The following is a 25,725-nucleotide window of genomic DNA, read 5'->3' on the forward strand; positions in this document are numbered from 1 at the left end:
GCCCTCCCCTGCCTTCTGTGTTCCTTATGCTATCACTTATCCTTCCTCACATATGCATTCAGCCTCTACTTACCTGGACCCTTGAACACATTCCAGTCTCCTGTGATAAAACACCTTCACTCAACCTTCCATTCCCCTCCAGCTACTATTTTTCTCTCCCCACCTCAGCTAATCTTTTTATTTTGTTTTGTTTTGTTTCGAGATAGAGTCTTGCTCAGCTGCCCAGGCTGGAGTACTGTGGTGTGATCCCAGCTTACTGCAACCTCCACCTCCCAGGTTCAAGCGATTCTCCCACCTCAGCCTACCAGGTAGCTGGGATGACAGGTGTGTGCCACCATGCCCAGCTAATTTTTGTATTTTTAGTGGAGACAGGGTTTCGCCATGTTGGCCAGGCTGATCTCGAACTCCTGACCTCTAGTGATCCGCCCTCATTGGCCTCCCAAAGTGTTGGGATTACAGGCCTGAGCCACCGCGCCCGGCCCCTTAGCTAAGCTTTTATTAGTTTTCTGCACTTGGCATTCCTGCCTTTCCTTTCCCACTCACACAGCCCTCGCTCTCTGGCTCCCCACCCCTTCACCCTGCAAAAGAACACCCATTCTCTTCCTGCCCTTCTGTGCATTCATATTTCAGCTGTGTCTCATCTAAATAGTACAGTCAGATGTTTTTAAAAATCCAGTCATTGACTTTTTTTGTAGTATGTAATCTGTTCTAGTTTATTGTAACTACTTTTTTCTCCTGCTCTGTGTTACTGTCTCTACCCCCTTCTTTTCATCATTTTTTTTTGGATTAAACGAGTCTGGCTTCTATCATTTCTGGGGGGGCAATAAAATGGTTAAATCTTACTGTTTATTCCATCATAGGTAATAGATCCTTTTTTTCTCTACCATTAAGATTTTCTCGTCTTTGATTTTAAGCAATTTTATTATGATGTACCTATGTATAGTTTTTTAAAAAACATGTTTCCTCTTAAATCTGTGGTTTATTGTCTCTTGTTAGTCTTTAGAAATTCTTAACCATTATCTCTTCAAATATACCTTCTGCCTCATTTTTCTCTAGATGAGAGTCTAAACATACACTTTTTCATTATGTCCTATCTCTCTCTCTCTCTCTCTCTCTCTCCTCCCCTCCCCTCCCTCCCTCCCTCCCTCCCCTATAATGGGGGTCTCATTCTATTGCCCAGGTTGGAATGCAGTGGCACAGCCCTAGCTCACTCCTTCCCAGAACTCTTGGGCTTAGCAGGAGCACCCACTCACTATGTTGTGCAGACTGGTCATGAACTCCTGGCCTCAAGGAATCCTCCCACTTTGGCCTCCCAAGGCACAGGGGTTACAGGCATGAACCATGGTATTTGGCCCTGTATGTCTCTTATACTCTTTATTTTTCATTCATTTTATTCCCCTATGCTTCACTCCAAATATTTTCCATTGACCCATCTTCCAGTTTGCCAATCCTCCCTTCAGCTAAGTCTGATCTTATGTTACTTTAATTTGTGGAGTTCTTCATTCAGTTGCCTTACTGTTTAGGCAACTTACTTTTTTTTGAGATGAAATCTCACTCTGTCACCCAGGCCGGAGGGCAGTGGTGTGATCTTGGCTCACTGCAACTTCTGCCACCCGGGTTCAAGCAATTCTCCTGCCTCATCCTCCTGAGTAGCTGGGATTATAGGTGTGCACCATCACACCTGGCTAATTTTTGTATTTTTAGTAGATTCAGGTTTCACCATGTTGCCCAGGCTGGTCTCAAACTCCTGACCTCAGATGATTTGCCTGCCTCAGCCTCCCAAAGTGCTGGAGTTACAGGCATGAGCCACCATGCCTAGCCAAGGCCTTAATATCTATTTGATTTATTATTATAAATTCTAGTCCTCTGGAGAAATTTCTGTTTCATTCTTTATTATACATTCCAGTTCTCTGGAGAAATATATTCTTGTCATGTATTTTCTTGACCATATTAGTTACATTTATTTTACAGTTTATATCTTTCAGTGCCAGTATCTGGATCACACATGAGACTATTTTTATTGTGCATTTTTTCCTCTTTGTTTTTGGTCACTTATTCTTGGATCTTAGACTTAGGATGACTAACCACCCCAGTTTACTCAGTACTCACCTGGTTTTAGCAGTTCAAGTCTTGAATCCCAGGAAATTCCTTAGACCTAAGGAAACTGGGATACTTGGTTACTTGTTAGTCCTGGTATGCATGGCAATTTTTTCTTGAATGGTGGACATTGAGTATGAAAAACTGGGATAATTTGAGATTCAAAAATATTAGGTTGCTAGAAAAGTAATTGTGGTTGGACCATGAATTTTATATCATTATAATTAGGCTCAAACACATCTTTTTATTAATAAAAGTAGGATCCATTACAATTGACACATTTTTGCCAACAAGAAATAAGTTTGTTTATTCCTGTACCATAAAAATCTGTGCTTTGGGATTTGATGAACTCTTGGAAAGCATTTTCTGCATCCTTCTGGTTGTGTTTTCCCTGCACAAAGTTCTCAAGATGCTTGAAGAAGTGGTAATCTGTTGGCGAGAGGTCAGGTGAGTATGGTGGGTGAGACAAAACTTTGTAGCCTGATTTGTTCAACTTTTGTTTTTGTTTTTTGTTTTGAGATGGAGTCTCGCTCTGTTGCCCAGGCTGGAGTGCAGTGGTACTATCTCAGTTCATGCAACTTCCGCCTCCTGGGATCAAATGATTCTCCTACCTCAGCCTCCCAAGTAGCTGGGATTACAGGTGTGCACCACCACGCTCAGCTAATTTTTGTATTTTTAGTAGAGACAGCATTTCACCATGTTGGCCAGCTGGTCTTGAACTCCTGATCTCAAGTGATCTGCCTGCCTTGGCCTCCCAAAGTGCTGGGACTATGGGTGTGAGCCACCACGCCTGGCCTTGTTCGACTTTTGAAGTGTTGGTTGTGTGACATGCAGTAGGGCATTGTCGTGGAGAAGAATTGGGCCCCTTTTGTTGGTCAGTGCTGGCTGCAGGCATTGCAATTTTTGGTGCATCTCATCAATTTGTTGAATATACTTCTCAGATGTAATGGTTTCCCCGGGATTCAGAAAACTGTAGTGGATCAGACTGACAGCAGACCACCAAACAGCGATCATGACCTTTCTTTGATGCAGGTTTGGCTTTGGGAAGTGCTTTGGAGTTTCTTCTCAGTCCAGCCACTAACCTGGTCATTGCTGGTTGTCATACAAAATCCACTTTTTGTCAGACATCATAGTCTGATTGAGAAATGGTTCACCGTTGCATAGAATAAGAGAAGACAACACTTCAAAATGACGATTTATTTGATCTTCACTCAGCTCATGAGGCACCCGCTTATCGAGCTTTTTCACCTTTCCAATTTGCTTCCAATGCCGAACGATCGTAGAATGGTCAGAGTTGAGTTATTCAGCAACTTCTCGCTTAGTTGTAGGATCAGCTTCTATGATTGCTCTCAATTGGTTGTTGTCATCTTCCGATGGCCGCCACTACACTCCTCATCTTCAAGGTTCTCGTCTCCTTTGGAAAATTTCTTGAACCCCCACTACATTGTATGTTGCTGAGCCAAATGCATCGTGGATATCGCGGATTGTCTCCACTGCTTTACGACCCATTTTGAAGTCGAATAAGAAAATTGCTCAAATCTGCTTTTTGTCTAACATCATTTCCATAGTCTAAACATAAACAGCAAATAACCCATTATTAGCAAAAAAATAAATAAATAGAGAAATGCCCATTAAAATGATGTATGAAATAACCACATTTATTTAAGAATATATTCCAATATCAAACGGCAAATTCCAACAATGTAAAAACCACAATTATTTTTGCACTTGTATTATGCTTCGTAGAGAATTTACTTTTTTAATTTAAGAGCAAAGAGAGAATTTGCTCTTAACACACAGAGTGGAGGCAAAGAATCTTTATCTAGTCTGGGGCTGAGCTCATTCAAAACTGGGTTTCCGTTGATGAAGACAGGTCCATTTCCAGGTGACTCTTCCTCCTAGTAAGAAAGTCTTTGGAGGATCCCAGCTGAAGGTCTAGATATTTACTAAGCCCCTTCCCTGTGATAAGCCTGAAGGCCAGTTTTTTTCCTTTCTAGTACGATGAAACTGCTGGAAGCTCTCCTTTTTTTTGAGATGGAGCCTCGCTATGTCACTCAAGCTGAAGTGCAGTAGTACGATCTCGGCTCACTGCAACCTCCGCCTCCTGGATGCAAGCTATTCTCTTGCCTCAGCCTCCTGAGTAGCTGGAACTACAGGCGCGTGCTACCACGCCTGGCTAATTTTTTTTATTTTTAGTAGAGATGGGGTTTCACGGCATGAGCCAGGATGGTCTCCATCTGCTGACCTCCTGACCTCGTGATCTGCCCGCCTCAGCCTTCCAAAGTGCCGGGATTACAGGCGTGAGCCACTGCGTCGGGCCAGTTGGAACCATTCTTAAGCTTCTCAGCCCCTCAGCCACAGCTTCCAGTTCAGCAAACACCTTGAGGAAAAGGCAGTGTCTGGGGTACTCGTGGATTTGCCCTGTCTCTGGGACCTTGGCTCCTCAGGTTCCCCATGACTTTGTAGCCTTGAATGCTGATTTTGTCCCCCAGTCCCGTTAGACTGCTGAAAACTGCTCAGCTTCTGAGTCTCTCTGCCATTTTATTTAGATTGACATCTTGGCCGTCCAGCCCTTGGACGTGCAGCTGCAGTAATTCAATGTGTTCCTGATACAAGGAGAGTCAAGCAGGTCAGTAGAATAGAATCAAAAGTCCTGTGTTGCTTACACAGGGACCTATGCCTTGAAGTGAAAGGCAGCTCCGGATGTTAGGCTTACCTCCATGTGCTTCTCAACATCTTGGCTCCTTGCGTCCTGGTGGTCTTGGCAGCTCCACAATGTCTTGAAATAGTTTGGTTGTCTAATTCAGCTAATTGTTCTCAGCAGAAAAGTGTGTGTAACACCATTTAGTCTGACATAGCCTGAAGCTGAGTCCCATGACGAATGCTATATTATTCATTAGCCTCTCCATTCATCCACCTGGTTCTTCTCTCAGGCCGCTCACACCTTTTGCCAAGCTCCTCTATCCATTCTCTTCTATCTCACACCTCACTCACTCATGCTGGCACACCAGTCCATGCCTTTTTTTTTTTTTTTTTTTTTTTTCTTGGTAGAGAGGGGGTTTTACCATGTTGGCCAGGCTGGTCTCAAACTCCCGACCTCAAGTGATCCACCTGCCTCTGCCTCCCAAAGTGCTGGGATTACAGGTGTGAGCCACTGTGCCCGGTGTATGCCTTTTTGCGTGTGTAAAAATTTTACATTGTTTTCCTTTTTAACAGTGGGATGGTGTTGGCAGGTAAGATTCTTCAGAGCCAGTGACTGGATGTGGTGAAGCTTGTTTTGTTCTTGGCATTCATCAGTTCAGGTTCCAGCCTGTCTGATGACTTGTTGGTATTGTTTTTTGTTTGTTTGTTTTGAGACGGAGCCTCATTCTGTTGCCCAGGCTGGAGTGCAGTGGTGCAACTTCAGCTCACTGCAACCTCCGCCTCCTGAGTTAAAGCAATTCTTATGCCTCAATGTCCCGAGTAGCTGGGATTACAGGTACATGCCACCTGCCTGGCTAATTTTTGTATTTTAGTGGAGACAGGGTTTCACCATGTTTGGCCAGGCTAGTCTCAAACTCCTGACCTCCAGTGATCCGCCCGCTTTGTCCTCTCAAAGTGCTGGGATTACGATGGTGAGCCACCACACCCGGTCTCAATTGTTGGTTTTGTTTTAATTTTATCTTTCCCTCGTGGTTCTGACTTTCTGCCCCCAGGCTTGTTTCTTTTTTTTTTCTTTTTTTTTTTTTTTTTTGAGACGGAGTCTCGCTCTGTCATCCGGGTTGGAGTACAGTGGCGCAATCTCTGCTGCAAGCTCTGCCTCCCGGGTTCATGCCATTCTCCTGTCTCAGCCTCCGAAGTAGCTGGAAGTAGCTGGGACTGCAGGCGCCCGCCACCACACCTGGCTAAGTTTTTTTTTTGTATTTTTAGTAGAGATGGGTTTCACCATATTAGTCAGGATGATCTCGATCTCCTTACCTCATGATCCACCCACCTCCGCCTCCCAAAGTGCTGGGATTACACGCGTGAGCCACCGTGCCCGGCACTCCCAGGCTTGTTTCTTAGTTCCTTTTCAGGATGTTTTATAGCGTGGAGAAGCTAGTTGGGAATTCGAAGTATAAATCAGTTAGGCTTCTCTTCCTATAAAGACAGCACAGAGATTGGTAATGCAAATGTTGGCAAGTATTTTAGCACGTTTAATAGTGATGAGGTGGCTTATTGTATCTTTTAGGCCCAGGAATTTTGTGCTAATTAATAGCATTCATTAGCCTCTCCTTATCTACATTGTATAAGCTTGGAGTACCCTAGATTGTGATGATAGCTTTATTTTTCATTTTAGGTAACCAGAAAAATTTAAATACAATTTACTGTCACCTTGGGTGGACACTTTACTTGCTTTCTTCTATTTATTCCTCGCCATAGCCCTATGAGATCAGTATGGTTTTTTCCAGTTAAACTTTGCCACAGCTAATGAGTGGCAGCACAGGCATTTGAGTCCAGGTCTCTCTGATTCCCAGTCGCAGCCACTTAGCCCCAGACTGTGCTGCTTTCCGCATAGCTGTCCTGCCACGGATTTTATCTTGGCCTCCTGAGAGTGATCTTGCAGAATTGCATAGGAGCTAGTCCATTTCTCCCCAAGCAATTTGTATTAAAGAATGAGATTGTGTAACCTTTATTGCTAGGCAAAAACTATATCCAGGCAAGAGAGGGCCTTCTGAGGATTCTCTGTCTCCTTGGGATAGAACATGTGGCAACTTACTTTGCCTAAGTACAAGCTGGTGCATTATTAACTTAATGTGAGTCAGGATACATGCTCTGTATGAGGTTTTATTTATGTGCTGTCTTGAAACCAGAACATCAGAAAAATGAATTAACTGTGAAGTAACTTATTATATCTGTTATTCTTGATTTCAGGGAAGTTTAATTAGCATTGATAGCACCTGTACAGAGATGGGCAATTTTGACAATGCTAATGTCACTGGAGAAATAGAATTTGCCATTCGTTATTGCTTCAAAACCCATTCTTTAGAAATATGCATCGAGGCCTGTAAGAACCTTGCCTATGGAGAAGAAAAGAAGAAAAAGTGCAATCCGTAAGTTTTTTTTTTAAGTTTAACATAAGACATATTGATTTTAAAATTTATATGAAAAAGTAAAAGTCTAAGAATAACCAAGACAATTATTAAAAAAAAAACAAAAATGAGAAGGCTTACTTCAAGAATTATTACAAAGCTGTAGCAATGCAAACAATGTATTATTGATACAAGGATAGAACAAGTCAGGAGAATAGAATCAAAAGTCCAGATACAGACCTTAGTGTATATGAAAACTTACATGATCAAGGAGTGTCTTCATCCATTTCGGCTGCTATGACAGAATACCATAGACCAAGTGGCTTATAAACAAGACAAATATATATCTCACAGTTCTGGAGGCTGGGAAGTCGAAGATCAAGGTGCTGGTAGATTTGGTATCTAGTGAGGGCCCTCTTTCTGGTTCTTAGATGGCTGTTTTCTTGTGTCCCCACATGGTAGAAGGGACAAGGCAGCTCTCTGGGGCCTCTTTTATGAGGGCACTAATCTCATTCATGAGGGCTGCACCCTCATGACCTAATCACCTCCCAGACACCCTACCTCCTAATACCATCACACTGTAGGTTAGGCTTCAACTATGAATTGGTGAGCGGGGTGGACATAAACATTCAGTTGAGGAGCTATTACAGATGGGTGGGGAAAAGTGGACTTCAATAAGTGATGTTGGAAAATTTGGCTTTCCACACAGGAAATACAAAATTTAAATCTTGACTCACACAATCCATAAAGAGATTTAAAATGTTATTCTAATAGGTATGAAAAGGTGTAGCACCATTATTATTATTATTATTATTATTACTTTTTTTTTGAGACAGAGTCTTGCTCTGTCACCCAGGCTGGAGTGCAGTGGCGTGATCTCGGCTCACTGCAACCTCCACCTCCCAGGTTCAAGCGATTCTTCTGCCTCAGCTGCCCGAGCAGCTGGGACTACAGGCACGCACCACCATGCCCAGCTAAGTTTTGTATCTGTAGTAGAGACAGGATTTCACCATATTGGCCAGGCTGGTCTCAAACTCCTGACCTCATGATCCACCCACCTTGACCTCCCAAAGTGCTGGGATTACAAGTGTGAGCCACCGCACCTGGCCGGCACCATTATTTTAATGTGCATTTCGCTTATTACCGACAAAGATGAGCAACTTGTTTTTTTTTATAAAAAAAAAAATAGAGACAGGGTCTCACTATGTTGCTCAACCTGATCTTGAACTCTTGGGCTCAAGCGGTTCTCCCGCCTCAGCCTCCCCAAATGCTGAGATTACAGGTGCGAGCCCAGTCTTTTGAGCCACTTCTTATGTATGCATTTGCCAGTTAGGTTTATTTTATTTTATTTTATTTGAGACGGAGTCTTGCTCTGTTGCCCAGGCTGGAGTGCAGTGGCATGATCTTGGCTCACTGCAACCTCCACCTCCTGGGCTCAAGCAATTCTCCTGCCTCAGTCTCTGAGTTGCTGGGACTACAGGGGTGGAGTGCAGTGGCGCAATCACGGCTCACTGCAGGCTCAAGTGATCTCCCTGCCTCAGCCTCCTGAGTAGCTGGAAGGCACATGCCTGTAGTCCCAGCTATGTAGGAGGCTAAATTTGTAACTTTTTTTTTCCAGCTAGATTTTTTAACTTATTTTTTTATAGAGCCAGGGTTTTGTTCTGTTGCCAACGCTGGTCTCAAACTCCTGGGCTCAAGCCATCCTCACACCTCAGCCTCCCAAAGCTCTGGGATTACAACCATGAGCCACTGCACCTGGCCTCCCATTTTTCTATTGGATTGTTTATTGTTTTATTTATTTATCAGAGGTTTTTTGTTAAACCTAATTTAAATAGGTTTAAAAATTGTTAGTTATATGTATTGCATATATTTTATCCCAGCTGTAACTTATTTTCTAACTTGTTTATTATGACTTTTCTTGTGGAAAGTTTAGTATTAAATTTATCAAGCTTTTCCTTTAAACTGTCTGCTTTTTGTGTCTGTAGAAGAATTCCTATGGCACCCAAGAGTTTAAATACGTCCTCTGTTTTCTTCTAATCATTTTTTTTTTTCACAGTTAGATTTGTTCACATTACAACTGGAATTGATTTTCTAAATATAGTTTAAGTCAGGGGCCTCATTTTTGCCTTTCTTTTTTCTTACATGGGGAACTTCGGGCATATTGTTTTAATTACCACCTAAAGAGTGATGATGGGAAAAGAAATCAATTGTTGATTTAATCAAACCCTCCGCTGCTCTGAAATTTTTAGTAGCTCTTTAGTACCAGACAAATTAAGTACACATTTCTATAGCACTTAATGGTTCCTTCATAACAGAATATCTCCTTTTGTTCTAGTGTTAGCTGTTATTATTACTCTTCCTGTACCGTTTACCTCAGGAAAACTGGAATAGTCTTTCTCCCAAAAGTATTTCGTGACTTTTAAATTTCAAAATTTGAGGGATGCAGTTAAAGCAGTGCTTATATTTAAAAGAAAAAAGGTTTAAAATGAATTATTTAAACCTCCACCTTAAAATGCTAGAAAAAGGCTGGGTGCTGTGGCTCACAACTATAATCCCAGCACTCTGCGAGGCCAAGGCGGGTGGATCACCTGAGGTCAGGAGTTTGAGACAAGCCTGGACAACATGGTGAAACCCTGTCTCTACTAAAAATACAAAAATTAGCTGGGTGTGGTGGTGCACACCTGTAATCCCAGCTACTAGGGAGGCTGAGGCAGGAGAATCCCTTGAACCAGGGAGGTAGACGTTGCAGTGAGCTGAGATTGCGTTATTGCACTCCAACCTAGGCAACGAGCAAAACTCTGCCTCAAAAAAAAAAAAAAGAAAAAGAGAGAATACTCAAATACCAGTATAGGAATGAAAGAAGAGACAACATGACAGCACTTGCAGACATTAAAGTATAATAAGGGGGCCAGGCATGGGGGCTCATGACTGCAATACCAGCACTTTGGGAAACCAAGGCAGGTGGATCACCTGAGGGTCAGGAGTTCAAGACCAGCCTGGCCAACATGGTGAAACCCCGTCTGTACTAAAAATACAGAAAAAATTAGCCAGGCATGGTGGCGTGTGCCTGTAATCCCAGCCACACAGGAGGCTGAGGCAGGAGAATTCTTTGAACCCAGGAGGCAGAGGTTGCAGTGAGCCAAGATCATGTCACTGCACTCCAGCCTGGGTGACAGAGTGAGACTCCCTCTCATTTAAAATAATAATAATAATAAATAAAAATTAGCCAGGCATGGTGGCACATGTCTGTGTCCCAGCTACTCGGGAGGCTGAGGTGGGAGAATCACCTCAGCCCGGGAGGTGGAGGTTGCAGTGAGCTGAGATTGTGCCACTGCACTCCAGCCTGGGCAACCAAGTGAGACTCTGTCTGGAAAAAAAAAAAAAAAAGAAGAAGAAAAAAAGTGTAATTAATAAGGGGATATTATGTAAAACTTTGTGCTAATAAATTTAACAACTTAGATGAAATGAAAATCTTCTTCTTTTTTTTTTTTTTTTAGAAACGAGGTCTCACTATGTGGCCCAGGCTGGTCTCAAACTCCTGAGCTTGACTGGTCCTACTGCCTCAGCCTCCCAAGTAGCTGGGATCACAGGTGCACACCACCATGCCCAGCCAATTTTTGAAAATTTTTAGTAGCGATGAGGTCCCACTATGTTGCCCAGGCTGGTCTCAAATTCCTGGGCTCATGAAATCCTCACACCTCGGCCTTCCAAAATGCTGGGATTACAGGCATGAGCCACCACACCTGGCTGAAATTGACACATTCTCAAGAGACACAAATTGCCAAAACTGACATGAAATGAAATAGAAAACCTGCATAACCCTGTATCTGTTAAAGAGATTGAATTGGTAATTTGGCATTATCTAGAAGAGTTGAAGGGGCATATACCCTATCACTTCTGGTTATATGCCAAGAGAAATGCTTGCACATGTGCACCATGAGCAGAGCAAAAAACTAGGACATAAGACAAATATACATCAACAGGACAAATGACTTGTGTATTCATTCAATGGAGTGATATGTAGGATTAGAGATGAATGAGTGGTGGTTATAGCAACATAGATAAATCCCAAACATAATATTGAGTGAGTAAAAGCAAGTTACAGAAGAATGTGTACAGAATGATCCCATTTATATGGAAGTTCAAAAACAGGGAAAACTAAGCAGTACATTGTTTAAGGAGACACATCAAAATGGCGAAACCATAAAGAAAACCAATGGGGTGATAAATATAAAATCCAATATGGTTATTACCTGGTTACGGGCAGGATTATGATACGGAAGTCATTGGTTATATTCTGTTTCCTAAGCTGGGGGGCGGGTACATGGGTATGCACTTTATTATAATGCTTCCAACCATATAGGTTTATTTTATATATTCTGTTTTACAGATATGAGATTGCATGAATGTGTACTGCTCAATAACTTAGGAGTAAATGAACTGTGGAGAATTCGAGACAGGGAGTTTTGAGGGATTTTTTGTTTTGTTTTGTTTTGTTTTGTTTGATACAGAGTCTTGCTTTGCACCTAGGCTGCAATGCAGTGACATCATCATGGCTCACTTCAGCCTTGACCTCCTGGGCTCAGGTGATCCTCCAACTTCAGGCGTCGAGTAGCTGGGACTACATATGCACACCACCACACCCAGTTGACTTTTAAATTTTTCGTGGCAATGAGTTCTCCATATGTATTGCCCAGGCTGGTCTCAAATTTCTGGCTTATGGAATCCTCCCTGAGCTACCATGCCTGGCCAGTTTTTGGGGTGTTTTCTTTTGTTGTTGTTGTTGCTGTTTTTGAGATGGAATCTCCCTTTATCGCCCAGGCTGGAGGGCAGTGGTGAGATCCTGGCTCACTGCAACCTCCATCTCCCAGGTGCAAGCGATTCTCCTGCCTCAGCCTCCTGAGTAGCTGGGATTACAAGTGCATGCCACCACGCCTGGCTAATTTTTATATTTTTAGTACAGACTGGGTTTCACCATGTTGGCCAGGCTGGTCTCAAACTCCTGACCACAGGTGATCCGCCCGCCATAGCCTCCCAAAGCACAGGGATTATAGGTGTGAGCTTCCGCGCCCGGCCTCCTGGCCAATTTCAAGTATTTTTACAAAAAGTTTAACCGAGGGGGAAAAAGAGGCCCATGACTGGGGCTAAAGAAGGGCACAGATAGAGGGAGGCTCACTGTGATTTTTTACTTTGGAAAGTGGAGCCTGTTTCTAGCCTGTGGAGAGGGGGCTTGGACTGCTGCTGGTGGGGGGAGGGGGAGGCGGTCATTGCCATCACTGGGGCTGCCAGAGGAGCCATGAAGGGCAGCGTAGGGGCCTGTTTGGAGGGGTCAGCCTAGAACAGCACAGGACATGTCTTCCTCTCCGCCTGGATTTCAGGAGCTGGGTGAGTGCAGATGGAGCCACCTGTCATGCTGCGTGCAACCTCTAGACTCAGCAGAATCCCACTTCTCAGCGGATGGGAGGAGCAGAGTCTTGGAGGCCCCTGCAAGGAAACAGCACAGTGCGAGGCTTATGTTTTTTCCACTTCCACTTTTTTTTCTTTTGCAGGTGGTGGGTGGTAGAAGGGACGGGAATCCAGCTCATGGCTTGACGTCCAGGCAGACAAGAGACTCTCTGGTTCCATGGTCTTTGCCAAATGGAGTAGGGCCTGAGGAAGCCAGGATGAGCTTCACACCCCCAGGAATATTCCAGAGGGTTATGTAATCAGCATTTGACTATAGACTGCGTGAATCAGAAGCTGCCCACCTAGCACTAACATTGCTCACTATTAGGTTATTAAGTCCTTTCTATCAAAAATTCCAGCAGGAAACCTGGTAAAGAAAATGCTGATGCGTGGGTTCTGCTGCCCCCAAACTCTTTATCCACCCTTTTCCCTGAGTTCTCACTCTGTCCCCACTGTGCTTGGCCCCTAGGTATGTGAAGACCTACCTTCTGCCTGACAGATCCTCCCAGGGGAAGCGCAAGACTGGAGTCCAAAGGAACACGGTGGACCCGACCTTTCAGGAGACCTTGAAGGTACTTGCTAGACAGATGTTCCTGTGCGGAGTCCTCCCCAGCGCCAGTGGGGTGCCCGGGGCAGAGTCCAGTGGATGGTGCTTTCAAACTCTTGACTCAGTTAGATATAATGCAGACACCTCTATGTTTCTTTGTGGCTCTGTCAATCAGTGTTAAGTTGGTAGAAAATAAATGTCAGCATTTGTACAGGAAAAGTGCAGAGTCTGCCAGACTCAGGAATGGCTTTTGATTAATTATTTCTGAGAAGATAGTGAAAAAGAACCTGGCTGTCTCTTTGTCTCGGGCTAACACTGGAGCACAGGATAATTTTAAAAATTAGTTTGTCTTTGTGAATATTTCTATCAAAGAGGTGCTCCCAAACAGAGTGCCCTGAAAATTAAACTCCTAAGTTACTGTCTTCGTAAAAGTGCCCCTTTATTGTATTTCTGACAAACTCAGGTTTCTTCTAATTTTATTTTATTTTTTAATGTATCCTTTTATGAAAAAATCTTACAAAGGAATTGTTTGGGTTTTCACTTTCTATGATACTAGGAAATGTGATTGATGGTTGAGGGCAGAGATGGGGCCACGCGCTCTGGTTTCGGGTGGAAGGCTGCAGCTGAGGTCTGGTATCTAGGAGAGCTGGCTGTGGCGGCCCCCATCTCGGTGCAGGGCAAGGGGGGTAGCCCAGACCTGTGGAGGCTACCCCGCCCGGGCTGGGCAGCCAGAGGTCCCCTCGTCTCATGCCTGTGACAGGAGAGGGCTTTGTTTGCCTTTCTTGGCAAGTAGGGGTGCCTGTGAGCTGCCAGCCAGGGGCCATCTGGGCAGCTGGCACGGAGCCCTGAGTTCATTAAATAATAATAGCCCTTGTTTCCCGGGTCCCTACTGTGACCAAGTGCTTTATATACAGCGTGGAGTAAATATTAGAATCCTCATTTACCCATGGGGAAACTGAGACCTAGAGACTCCTTAGAAATACAGCTCAAAGCCACAAAGGACTGGTGGTTCTCAAAATTTATGTGCATAAAATCCTGTGGGGATTTACATTTTAAAAAATTTTTTTCTTTTTTTTTTTTTGAGATGGAGTTTCACTCTTGGTCATCCAGGCTAGAATGCAGTGGTGTGATCTCGGTTCACTGCAACCTCCACCTCCTGGATTCAAGAGATTCTCCTGTCTCAGCCTCCTGAGTAGCTGAGATTAAAGGTGCCTGTCACCACGGCTGGCAAATTTTTTTGTGTTTTTAGTAGAGATGGGGTTTCACCATGTTGACCAGGCTGGTCTTGAACTCCTGACCTCAGGTGATCTGCCCACCCTGGCCTCCCAAAGTGCTGGGATTACAGGCTTGAGTCACCACGCCTGGCCTAAATTTGTTTTCTAAGATGCAGCTGTACTTGGACCCTGGGGATTTTTTTTTAAATGCAGATTCTGGGCTGGTCACGATGGCCCACACCTGTAATCCCAGCACCTTGGGAGGCCAAGGTGGGCGAATCACGAGTCAGGAGTTTGAGACCAGCCTGGCCAAGATGGTGAAACCCTGTCTCTACTAAAAACACAAACAATTAGCAAGGTGTAGTGGTGAGCACCTGTAATCCCAGCTACTCAGGAGGCTGAGGCAGGAAAATCGCTTGAACCCAGGAGGCAGAGGTTGCAGTGAGTTGAGATTGCACCACTGCAGTCCAGCCCTGGTGACAGAGTGATACTCTGTCTCAAAAAAATAAATTAATTAATTTTTTTTAAAAAAAAACAGATTCTGATTCAGCAGGTGTGGGCAGGGCCTTTCTCCCTGTACTGGGACCAGGCACCACGCAGCAGCAAGTCGCTGGAGAATGTCTTCGGATGGTTCTGCTCATGCACCTGCTAGAAGAATTGTGAAAAACTGTGTGTTCCCTCACACATTTTAAATAGAGATCCAAAGTTACTCATAGGAAGTTTAAGGTATTTTGTGTTAAACAGCTTTATGAAATGAGATAAACATTTCATATTGTCTCTATTTTAGATAAATAGTTATAAGGCCAGGCGCGGTGGCTCACACCTGTAATCCCAGCACTTTGGGAGGCTGAGGCGGGTGGATCATGAGGTCAGGAGATCGAGACCATCCTGGCTAACACGGTGAAACCCCATCTCTACTAAAAATACAAAAAAATTAGCTGGGCGTGGTGGCGGGTGCCTGTAGTCCCAGCTACTTGGGAGGCTGAGGCAGGAGAATGGTGTGAACCCGAGAGGCAGAGCTTGCAGTGAGCGGAGATCACACCACTGCACTCCAGCCTGGGTGTTTGAGTGAGACTCTGTCTCAAAAAAAAAAAAAAAATTAGTTATATAATTGGATTTTAATGGTTACCTACCTTATTTAAAATGTGCACAGAATCTCAAAGATATCACTTAAAATTTTTAGCCATGGGTCTTATCGAGTGTATTGTGAATGTTTTATAATCCTGGGAAATTTTCCAGTTACAGTTAAAATAATCAGCATCTCTAATCGATCCTAAATGCAGAACATCCTAACACTGGCCAGCCTCATCCTTAATAGAAATATGCATAAGATGCGAAGGATGGGAAGCCAGGGAGGCTGATCCGTCATTGAAAGTCTCACAGAAGGCAGTATTTCCAATCACAATCACCCCTTTGTGCTGCACCCAGGAGCTTTGTGCGACCTGGGGTGAGCCATCAGAGTACGATTCAGGTGATGAGGCTGTGAGAACTGTCTCCAGCCAGTTTTGAGAGAAGTGCACATCCAATGCGAGGATCTAGAAATTGATCCTCAAAGTTTTCTGAGCAGAGTACTTCTTGGCAAGGCTTTCTGGACCCAGGGAGACTTATACCCCATTTGAGACCACTGTCTTGGGGGCCTGAAGAAGATGAAGTGATCTCACAGGGTGACATTGGTCATTGCCCAGCCCTGCTCTCGAATGATCCTTACACCTCATTCCCTGCTGAACCTGGAGCAAGCCTTGTGGACCTAACAGGGCAATGGAAAATACGTCTGGTTTGAAAAGGCAGATTCTACATGCAGCAGGGAGTAGTCCTATTGACAGAAAGGGGCGAGCAATGGGTAAGGACACAGGAGAAGTGGCCTGAGCGTCGCCCACACACAGCTGGAGATGAGAGAGCTGCCTGGGGCCCGAGCCCGACCCTGCTAAGTGGCGTAGTGTTCCAGTAACCACTTCATTTCTCAGAGGGCAGCAGATGCAGCCAGCCCGCTGGCCAGCTGCCTGGACTAACTGATAAGGAATGTAACGGGAATATAGGGAATAGTCACGTCACTCCAGAGTTTATAGACAGATTGAATGTGGGGCAGAGTCGGAAATGGACCCATGGGCTGGGCGTGGGGGCTCACGCTTCTCACGCTTGTAATCCCAGAACTTTGGGAGGCTGAGATGGGTGGATGGCTTGAGCCCAGGAGTTTGAGACCAGCCTGGGCAATGTAGAGAGACCCCCATCTCTACAAGAAATTAAGATTAGCCAGGCATGGTGACACCTACCTGTAGTCCCAACTACTTGGGAAGCTGAGGTAGGAGGATTGCTTGAGCCTGGGAGGTGGAGGCTGCAGTGAGCTGAGATTACACCGCTGCACTCCAGTCTAGGTGACAGAATGAGATCCTGTCCCCCTAGAAAAGATAGGGACCCATGGACTTGAGGGAAAACTGGCTCAAAGTTATCCAAAGGCAGGAGAAAAAGGAATGTGACCAAGAAATTCGCATCTCCGTGGCCACAAGCCGTCCCAGCGGGGAAGAAAAGAAGGAATGAAGCGAGGAAGCTAACCTGGCCAGCCAAGCCATGTGTGCCTGGCCTGTGGACGTCAGAAGTGTGGACAGAGCCTATGGGCAGCCCAGCTGCCCACAAGAGCAGGGGACGGCCCTGCTGTGCCTCCCCCCTGTTTGCAGAGGCTGAAGGAGAGAAGTTACTGCGTTTCAGTTCCTGTTTTCTTCCATCGCATCCCTCGATTGGAAAGATGGGTGAAGGTGGGCATGAGGAGATGAACCCCAAAGTAAACAAACCGCACAGCTGCTGCAAGTGGGTGCAAGTGTCCAGCCTCACAGCAACAGCCATTTCACGAGGAGTCACCATTCAAACCCCAAACAAGCACCAGAGTGAGGGCAGCATGGGCCACAGAGGTCAGCAGTGAGACTTGGGCCTGGACACAGTCAGTGCACGTGACTCAGGCCTGCAGTGTTGGCTGCCAGACCAAGGGAGGGCCGCTGAATTTCCAAGCTTCTTTTTTTTCACCTGTGAATTGGTCTGAATAATACTGACCTCATGGGGTGTGTGTGAAAGCTAAAAAGATCAATGCATCTAAAAAGCCTGGTATGAAATAAATAAGTGTTCAATAACTTGTAGGCTGTGTTCAATAACTTGTAGGTTTTGTTCATTATTGAGAAAATCCAACTAATAAGCTTAAAGTGAGGCCCTCAGAGGCTGAGGTGGAGTCAGCCATACCTCAGGTGGAGTCCTTGGGAAGGACTGTGTGTCACGCAGGGGCCTTTGGCCTCCAGTCTCTATGGGGCAGACCCCATGCTTGGCTGGGGAAGGGGTTCTCTCGTCACTCTTGGGTGTGTTGGGAACCTCCTGTGCGGACAGTAGGAGCATCGTGTTGGCCTCTGCCAAGCCAGCACAGGCCCTGCATGCCTGGACACAGGCACTGTCCCTCCAGGGCAAATACGTGGTATTGGGGGGAATGGAGGAGGGGGAGTTCATGGTTGGCTTAAAAAAAAAAAAAATACAGGCCAGGCACGGTGGCTCACGCCTGTAATCCCAGCAGTTTGGGAGGCCGAGGCGGGTAGATCATTTGAGGTCAGGAGTTCGAGACCAGCCTGGCCAACATGGTGAAACCCTGTCTCTACTAAAAATACAAAAAAATGAGCCAGGCATGGTGGTGAGCGCCTGTAGTCCCAGCTACTCGGGAGGCTGAGGCAGGAGAATCACTTGAACCCAGGAGGCAGAGGTTGCAGTGAGCTGAGATAGGACCACTGCACTTCAGCCTGGGTGACATAGTGAGACCCTGTCTCCAAAAAAAAATTTTTTTTTAGTATTTTTGGGCCTGTTTTCAGTATTTTTGGCTAAGCCTGGCTGGGTGCAGTGTTCAGATGCAAGTTCAAATCCTGTGTGAGCATAGACTTTGGCTTGATTTCTAGTAGGCGTGGGCTGGGCAAGGACTTTCATCCTTGTCTTGTTCTGAGAATTGGGGGTTGGAGGGGCTCAGTGGCTGCCAGGGCTACCCTAGGCAGAGCACTGGGCACCTGGGGAGTAGCGGGAGGGGTTCTTGAGCAGAGAGAGGACCCCTCGCCCCAACCTGGCTGTAAGCACCTTGAGCCCCCCTAACCACATCAGGTCCCTGGCTGCATCCGCATCTTGGACTCAGCCTGTGGGAGGGAGGCCTGCGCCAGGCCCCAGGAAGTGGGGCCCTGGGAGGTGGGGTTGGAGATCCTAGGAGTGTGGGCCCCAGGAGCCCACCTGACCATCTCTGCTCTGCCTCTGCAGTATCAGGTGGCCCCTGCCCAGCTGGTGACCCGGCAGCTGCAGGTCTCCGTGTGGCATCTGGGCACGCTGGCCCGGAGAGTGTTTCTTGGAGAAGTGATCATTCCTCTGGCTGCGTGGGACTTTGAAGACAGCACAACACAGTCCTTCTGCTGGCATCCGCTCCGGGCCAAGGTGATGTCTGGTTTTGGACTGAGTGCCCTCCATCCCCACTGTGATAAATAAATCACTTCTCAGAGAGATCCCAGAGGAGAAAACATACCTGGAAAGACTTGGACCCAAGACAGTGTGTGCTTGCCGGCCTGGCGCTGTGACTTTCAAATAGTTACTTTCTCCTGGGTGGGGTGGACGGAGGGATTGTTTTAACTGTTTCAGCTCTGTTCAAGTACCCCAACAGCCCCCGCCTCAGCATCATACACAGACCCGACTGGATCAGGTCCTGTGGCTTCCCCTGGCAGAGGCCTCACCTTGCTGGTGGCTGACCTGCTGGAAGCGGGCCATGCCCTTCCCTGCGGGCACCACCCACAGCTATGCGGTCCCCCTGGGGGCTACAGTGCGTTGTTTCTAACCTTTGAACCCCAGGTACTCTCAGAACAATAATAAGTGACAGATGACTGGACCCAATGCTATGAGGAAGGCAGAGGCTACCCTGGCTGGGTTGTGGAGCTCCAGCTCCTGGTTTGGAATTGTACAGCAGGAGATAGATAGCAAATGGGCAGGTGGGCGGGTCAGAGGAGTTGACTAGGCTCGATTTAGGATCCGTGTCCCCCAGGCTGTGCAGGTAGGAGGAGAGGCCTGGGAGAGAGGTTAGCATTTTTTGGAAACTCTGCTTTGTACTTTTCTGTGTCCAGATCTCAGACTGGGAGAGAGTTCATGTGAGACCATGAGGGATGAAAAACGTGGGCTTCTACCATCTCTTTAAAAACCCCAGCCAGGAGGCCGAGCACGGTGGCTCTCAGCAAAGTGCTGTAATCCCAGCACTTTGGGAGGCTGAGGCAGGCAGATCACGAGGTCAGGAGATTGAGACCATCCTGGCTAACACAGTGAAACCCCATCTCTACTAAAAATACAAAAATTAGCTGGGTGTGGTGGTGTGTGCCTGTAATCCCAGCTACTCGGGAGGCTGAGACAGGAGAATTGCTTGAACCCGGGAGGCGGAGGTTGCAGTGAGCCGAGATCACGCCACTGCATTTCAGCCTGGCGACACAGCGAGACTCCATCTCAAAACAAAACAAAACAACAAAAACAAACCAGCTGGATGGACTACTCCCCTCAGCCAAGGGCCCACAGCAGGCCCAGCCTTCTGCTCCAACCTGGACATAGGGCATGGGGGCCATCTGGCTTCTTTTCCTCTCTGGAGCCAGCACAGCTGGGATTTGCAGTGTCTGTGCCATGAAGCTTCTCAGGTTTCAGCTGAGGCCTCCTGGTGAGCCGCCTGCCCCCTCCCTGCTCCTCCAGGCAGTGCCCACACTCCCATTGCCTGTGCTGACTCCCCCAAGCTAGAGTCTGGGCTTAGACCTCCCCTTCCCAGTGCCCACCTGGAATGCATCCCCTATCCAAGGTCAGCCCAAGACAACCCAAAGCCTACCTCCTCTAGGAAGCCTTTCCTGATTACCCCTACCATTAGTGGCCTCCCTTCCAGGACCCGGAGCTCAGGATGCTTGCCGTCTCTGGGCCTGATCTTCAGCCTCGGTGTCCCTTTGCTCCTGCCCCAGCCATGCTGCGGGTGGGTGAAGCGTCTGGCTTCCATGCCTTCTTCTCATCCCCACTCTGTCATCTCTCAGAAGAGCATCAGCTCCTCCAGGACACCCTGTTTCCAGCTTAGACTCCCTTCTGTCAGAGGCTGAATCCCCCGTGTACCCTCTCTCTCCCACACCTCTGTCATCAGCTTGAAGACAAGGCCTGGAACAAGCACAGGGCCTGGAATAGGACAGGTGGCCACCAGGCCTCATCAGACTGAGCCTGCTCTGGCAAGTGGGTGAGGAGCAGATGGCATGGAGCTGAAAGGCATCCCTCCTAAAGCCAGTGGGGTGGGGAGTCTGCCCACAGGCCTGCCCCTGGGTTCCATTCTGACTCGGTTTCTGACTGCTGAAGCTGGAGACAGCCATATCTCGTTTGGTACTCGAGGGCCAGGGAGACGAGGGCTTGCCCATGTGGGCTCCCAGGAGTCTTGAGGCCTCTGAGGGTAACTGAGAGGGCTGCTTCTCAGTGCTGGCAGAAGCCATGGTGGACTGGATGTGTCGAGACTAAACTTGTCCAACCTGCAGCCCAGGACGGCTCTGTTTTTTGGTTTTTGTTGTTTGTTTTGAGACGGAGTTTTGCTCTGTCACCCAGGCTGGAGTGAAGCAGCATGATCCCAGCTTACTGCAACCTCTGTCCCCCAGGTTCAAGCAATTCTCTGCCTCAGCCTCCCCAGTACCTGGGATTATAGGCGCCACCACCACACCCAGCTAGTTTTTTTGTATTTTTAGTAGGCACGGGGTTTCACCATGTTGGCCAGGCTGGTCTCGAACTCCTGACCTCAGGTGATCCACCTCGGCCTCCCAGAGTGCTGGGATTACAGGCATGAGTCATTATGCCTGGCCCTAGGATGGCATTGGGTACAACCCAACACAAATTCATAAACTTTCTTGAAACATAAGACTTTCTCGTGATTTTAAGCTCATCAACTGTTGTTAGTGTTAGTGTATTTTATGTGTGACCCAAGTCAGTTCTTCCAGTGTGGCCCAGGGAAGCCGGAAGACTGGATATCCCTGCTCTAGTCTCTTCCCAATACTCTCCTCCCACCCCACTGGGAGAAAGATGGTATGGATTTCAGGATCATCTCTTCTCCCGGCCCTCTCTTCACTCACTTTCTGGCAAAACCACTCATGACAGAAGTGGGCAGGTACTTATTCTCGGTGGGCAGGGACGTGTCCTCAGACTTACCACACCCTGGGGGGCCACCCCCTGTGGCTCTGGGCAGAGTCTACGCCCCATGCTGTCCCCAGCATCTGTGCCAGTCCTTGGCATTGGAGGGCAGCGCGAATCTCCACTGACCTGGGTGGGGTGGATGGGGTGGAGGCTTGAGTTCATTTCTGTTTTTCAAACTTAGGCTGCGTCTGGGTTTTCATAGAAATGTCTTAGGGAGTGTGCAATGCCCTCGAGTCACTCTGCTTCCTTAAGCTCATCTGGCTGTGGTTCGCTGGGGTGGCCGAGCTGTTCCTCCCCACGCTGGGGTTGGGGAGGGTGGGTGTGAAACCATAGATGGAAAGAAGACCAGTCCTGCCACACACACGTCTGCTCCCCCCAGGGCCTTGCAGGGGCCAGGGGGAAGCATCTGTGGACAGAGCTGAGACAACCAGAGGAGCCCGGAAGGTCCTCGGAACTTGGGGAGTACTGTGCCTAAGCTGTGCCTTTCTTCTCCAGGCAGAGAAATACGAAGACAGCGTTCCTCAGAGCAACGGAGAGCTCACGGTCCGAGCTAAGCTGCTCCTCCCTTCAGGGCCCAGAAAACTCCAAGAGGCTCAAGGTCGGTGGCCTCCAGCCCCCTGGACATTGTCTGTGTCATTGTCCACAGAGGCTGGTGCGGCAGGCAGACTGAGAGGTGGGGTGAAAGTTTTCTAGCATTTTCTTTCTACGGCCCCCATGCCCAGCTCCAGCAGCTCTTTTCTGAGCGATGCAGCGAGCTGGGAAGAGGTTCTCTGGAGCCCATAGCCTGGGGGGAAACGGGTGACCAGAAGCAGACAAGGCCTCCGATGCCCTCTCTACTCTCCTCTAAGGATAATGCCCTAGGCTTTCCTCCCAGGGGCAGATTGGATGGTCTCGGGGGGGAACCGTAGACCTTCCTGAAGAACAGAGGCTCCATGACAACGTGGAGCCAAAAGCACATCTCGAGGCGCTGGCACCTGCAGGGCTCAGATGAGATAAATCCCTGCCCCCAGGCACGTGGGTAGCTGCTGCCCAGCAAATGAAGTAGGTCAGGAAGGTGGGTCCTCAGGGACCCTGTGGAGATTTTACTCCTTCAGTAATATGGGGTGTGTGGAAAGCAGGAGGGTGGGGAAGGAGGAGAGTGGGGAAGGAGGATAGGGAGAATGCACATTTTTTTTTTTTTTCTTTGAGACAGAGTCTTGCTCTGTATCCTAGGCTGGAGTGTAGTGACCCATCTCGGCTCACTGCAAGGTCCACCTCCCTGGTTCATGCCATTCTTTTTTTTTTTATTTTATTTTTTATTTTTTTTGAGACGGAGTCTTGCTCTGTCGCCCAGGCTGGAGTGCAGTGGCCGGATCTCAGCTCACTGCAAGCTCCGCCTCCTGGGTTTACGCCATTCTCCTGCCTCAGCCTCCTGAGTAGCTGGGACTACAGGCCCCCGCCACCTCACCCGGCTAGTTTTTTGTATTAAATTCACGCCATTCTTCTGCCTCAGCCTCCTGAGTAGCTGGGACTACAGGTGCCCACCACCACACCTGGCTAATTTTTGTATGTTTAGTAGAGATGGGGTTTCACCATGTTAGCCAGGATGGTCTTGATCTCCTGACCTCGTGATCTGCCTGCCTTGGCCTCCCAAAGTGCTGGGATTACAGGCGTGAGCCACCGCGCCCGGCCAAGAATGCACATTTCTGTTGTTTCAGTGACTTCCTATTTGGCTAGAAGAGGGAATTCTGCTACCCAAGGTCACCAGCAGACCAGCAGCAAGTGCCCCATGGCCGTCCCAACCTCCGAGACAGGGTCTCGGGGCTCTCACTTCCCCCCAAACTGCTGGCTACAACAGACTCAAACTTCAGCGTCTTCCCTCTCCTTGTGTTCCTCTTTACTCTTTGCTAGGATCTTAGTGATCCCTCCATCCTGTCCTCCACCTGACCACAGAGCGGCACGGTGTGGGCAGCGCCACAGCCTGTGGGCAGGGCCAGCGGAGCCCACTGCACCACTCCCACCTGCCCTCTTGGGGTCTGAGGGCTGTGGCAGATTCTCTTGCTAAGCTATTGGTTTTGGGGTGGTGGTACTGCATACTAACGTGTCAGGAGACATGGCTTTGACAGTGAATACTGGCTTTCCTTCCAGGGACAGATGAGTCGTCACTTAATGGCCAACTTTGTTTGGTAGTGCTGGGAGCCAAGAATTTACCTGTGCGGCCAGATGGCACCTTGAACTCATTTGTTAAGGGGTAGGTATTCGATGTAATCAAATATTTATTGATGAGGTAGTATACATCACAACCTGGCCCAGAACCTGCAGGGAACACCAAAAAATGTAAGCCACTTACAATGTCTTATTTTAGCTTTCCTGTGAAAATCTAACATAACACATATTAAAGACCTTGATTGCCAAAAATTCATGGGATTTGTACATACTGGGGTACCGGAAACCCTAATCTTCTCAGTTCTTGTGATATCAGCAAGCCAGTTTTGAAATCAAGCATTAAAAAGTAGTGTGTTCAGTAAATATTTCCTGAGCTTAACATCTCCTCTTGGACCAACAGTAAAATGCATGACTGTCCACATTTCATTCTCTCATTCACTACAGGGCGGCCCTCTAAAAGTAAGGCAAATACCATTAATTATTACATTGAAGTGCAAACTCCCTGTCAGTGACATAAGGGAAAAATGACGGTCAAGATAGAACTGAGGCTGGACGCAGTGGCTCGCGCCTGTAATCCCAGCAGTTTGGGAGGCCGAGGCAGGTGGATCATGTGAGGTCAGGAGTTCGCAACTAGCCTGGCCAACATGAAACCCTATCTCTACTAAAATATAAAAATTAGCCGGGTGTCGTGGTGGGCACCTATGATCCCAGCTGCTCAGGAGGCTGAGACAGGAGACTTCCTTGAATCTGGGGGGCGGAGGTTGCGGTGAGCTGAGATCGCACCACTTCACTCCAGCCTGAGCTACAGAGCAAAACTCCATCTCAAAAAAAGGAGAACTGAGCTTGTGTTCTAATCCTGTTGCTTATCTGCATGGCCTTGGACAAGCTTTTGTAAGTTGATTTTCCTGAGAACAGGGTTAAAAGGAGATAACGTGTATATTTGCATTCAAGGCACCCCAAGGAGGGAAGATTAAGATGAGGGCATGCAACTCGCCCTTCATACCTGATGCAGAATTCAGCCCTAAGGGAGATGTGCCGAATCCTGTGGTTCCCACCCTGCTTCACTGTGGAGGGTGTGGATGTTGTGGACTTGTCACTTTTCTTAGTGCTTCTGGTCTGCACTGATGCACAGGCCTCGGGAGAGGAGGCCATGTGGGTGGCAGTGATTGCAGGGTTTGTGTTCCCTCTTCAGCTGTCTCACTCTGCCAGACCAACAAAAACTGAGACTGAAGTCGCCAGTACTGAAGAAGCAGGCTTGTCCCCAGTGGAAACACTCGTTTGTCTTCAGTGGCGTAACCCCAGCTCAGCTGAGGCAGTCGAGCTTGGAGTTAACCGTGTGGGACCAGGCTCTCCTTGGAATGAACAACCGCTTGCTTGGGGGAGCCAGGCTTGGTTCAAGTAAGTCTGAGATATTGATCCCAAACGTTTATCCTTTGTGATTATCCTAATGGGTACTGTGCAAAGAAAATGCTTGCAACAGGGCAGTGACTTAACTGGTTTTGAAATTGCCTAGCCTGCCTTAATTGGAAATTCCTAAGTCTAGTTTTTACTCTATAGCTGAGCCATAATACAGCCAAGTATTTTGACAATTTAAATCAGATTTAGATCTGCTAAAGAAACAAAAATTATAGGCCTCCAAACGGGCTAGGTACAGTATTTGCTTTTGTTTCTGGCGTCAATCATAAAAGGATTATTTTCTTAAAGGAAAATATCTTCTTAACTCAAACAAATGGCAATTCAGAAAGTACTTCATCAAAAATGGTCAAAACAGCAACGCTGTCCAGAGCCGCTCGGCAGGGCGCCGCCAGCATGGTGGGTGGACAGCCCTCTGCTGTGAGGTTCTGTGCCTGGCACTGCTTCCAGCTGCCAGTGGTGTCCCTGGCATGACAACCAAAAACACCTGCACACATCTCCAAGGACTTCCAACTGAGAACCAGTGACTGAAGAGAAATAAGCCTCACTGCTCAATTACTTTTCAAAGATATTTTGTCCAAAGCTTTCTGTCTTCCTCTAAGAATCCTTTCCCCTGGGCAAGCCCAGCCCCCAGTCT

The 25,725-nt window shown here is 47.4% G+C and overlaps 1 protein-coding gene across 10 annotated transcripts in view; it reads left to right on the forward strand.

Annotated features, from left to right (window-relative positions):
* Positions 1-25,725, forward strand: part of SYTL3 (synaptotagmin like 3) — a 113,848-nt gene that overhangs the window by 87,436 nt on the left and 687 nt on the right. For all 10 annotated transcript variants that reach the window (XM_023206049.2, XM_023206050.2, XM_023206047.2 and 7 more), the window contains 6 exons: positions 6,991-7,169; positions 13,063-13,165; positions 18,621-18,791; positions 22,026-22,128; positions 23,658-23,760; positions 24,868-25,073. In XM_023206049.2, the coding sequence (XP_023061817.2) occupies positions 6,991-7,169; positions 13,063-13,165; positions 18,621-18,791; positions 22,026-22,128; positions 23,658-23,760; positions 24,868-25,073 (865 nt within the window). The remainder of the gene's footprint in view (positions 1-6,990; positions 7,170-13,062; positions 13,166-18,620; positions 18,792-22,025; positions 22,129-23,657; positions 23,761-24,867; positions 25,074-25,725) is intronic.

The sequence above is a fragment of the Piliocolobus tephrosceles genome, chromosome 5 (genome assembly GCF_002776525.5).
Source record: "Piliocolobus tephrosceles isolate RC106 chromosome 5, ASM277652v3, whole genome shotgun sequence".
Lineage (NCBI taxonomy): Eukaryota > Metazoa > Chordata > Mammalia > Primates > Cercopithecidae > Piliocolobus > Piliocolobus tephrosceles.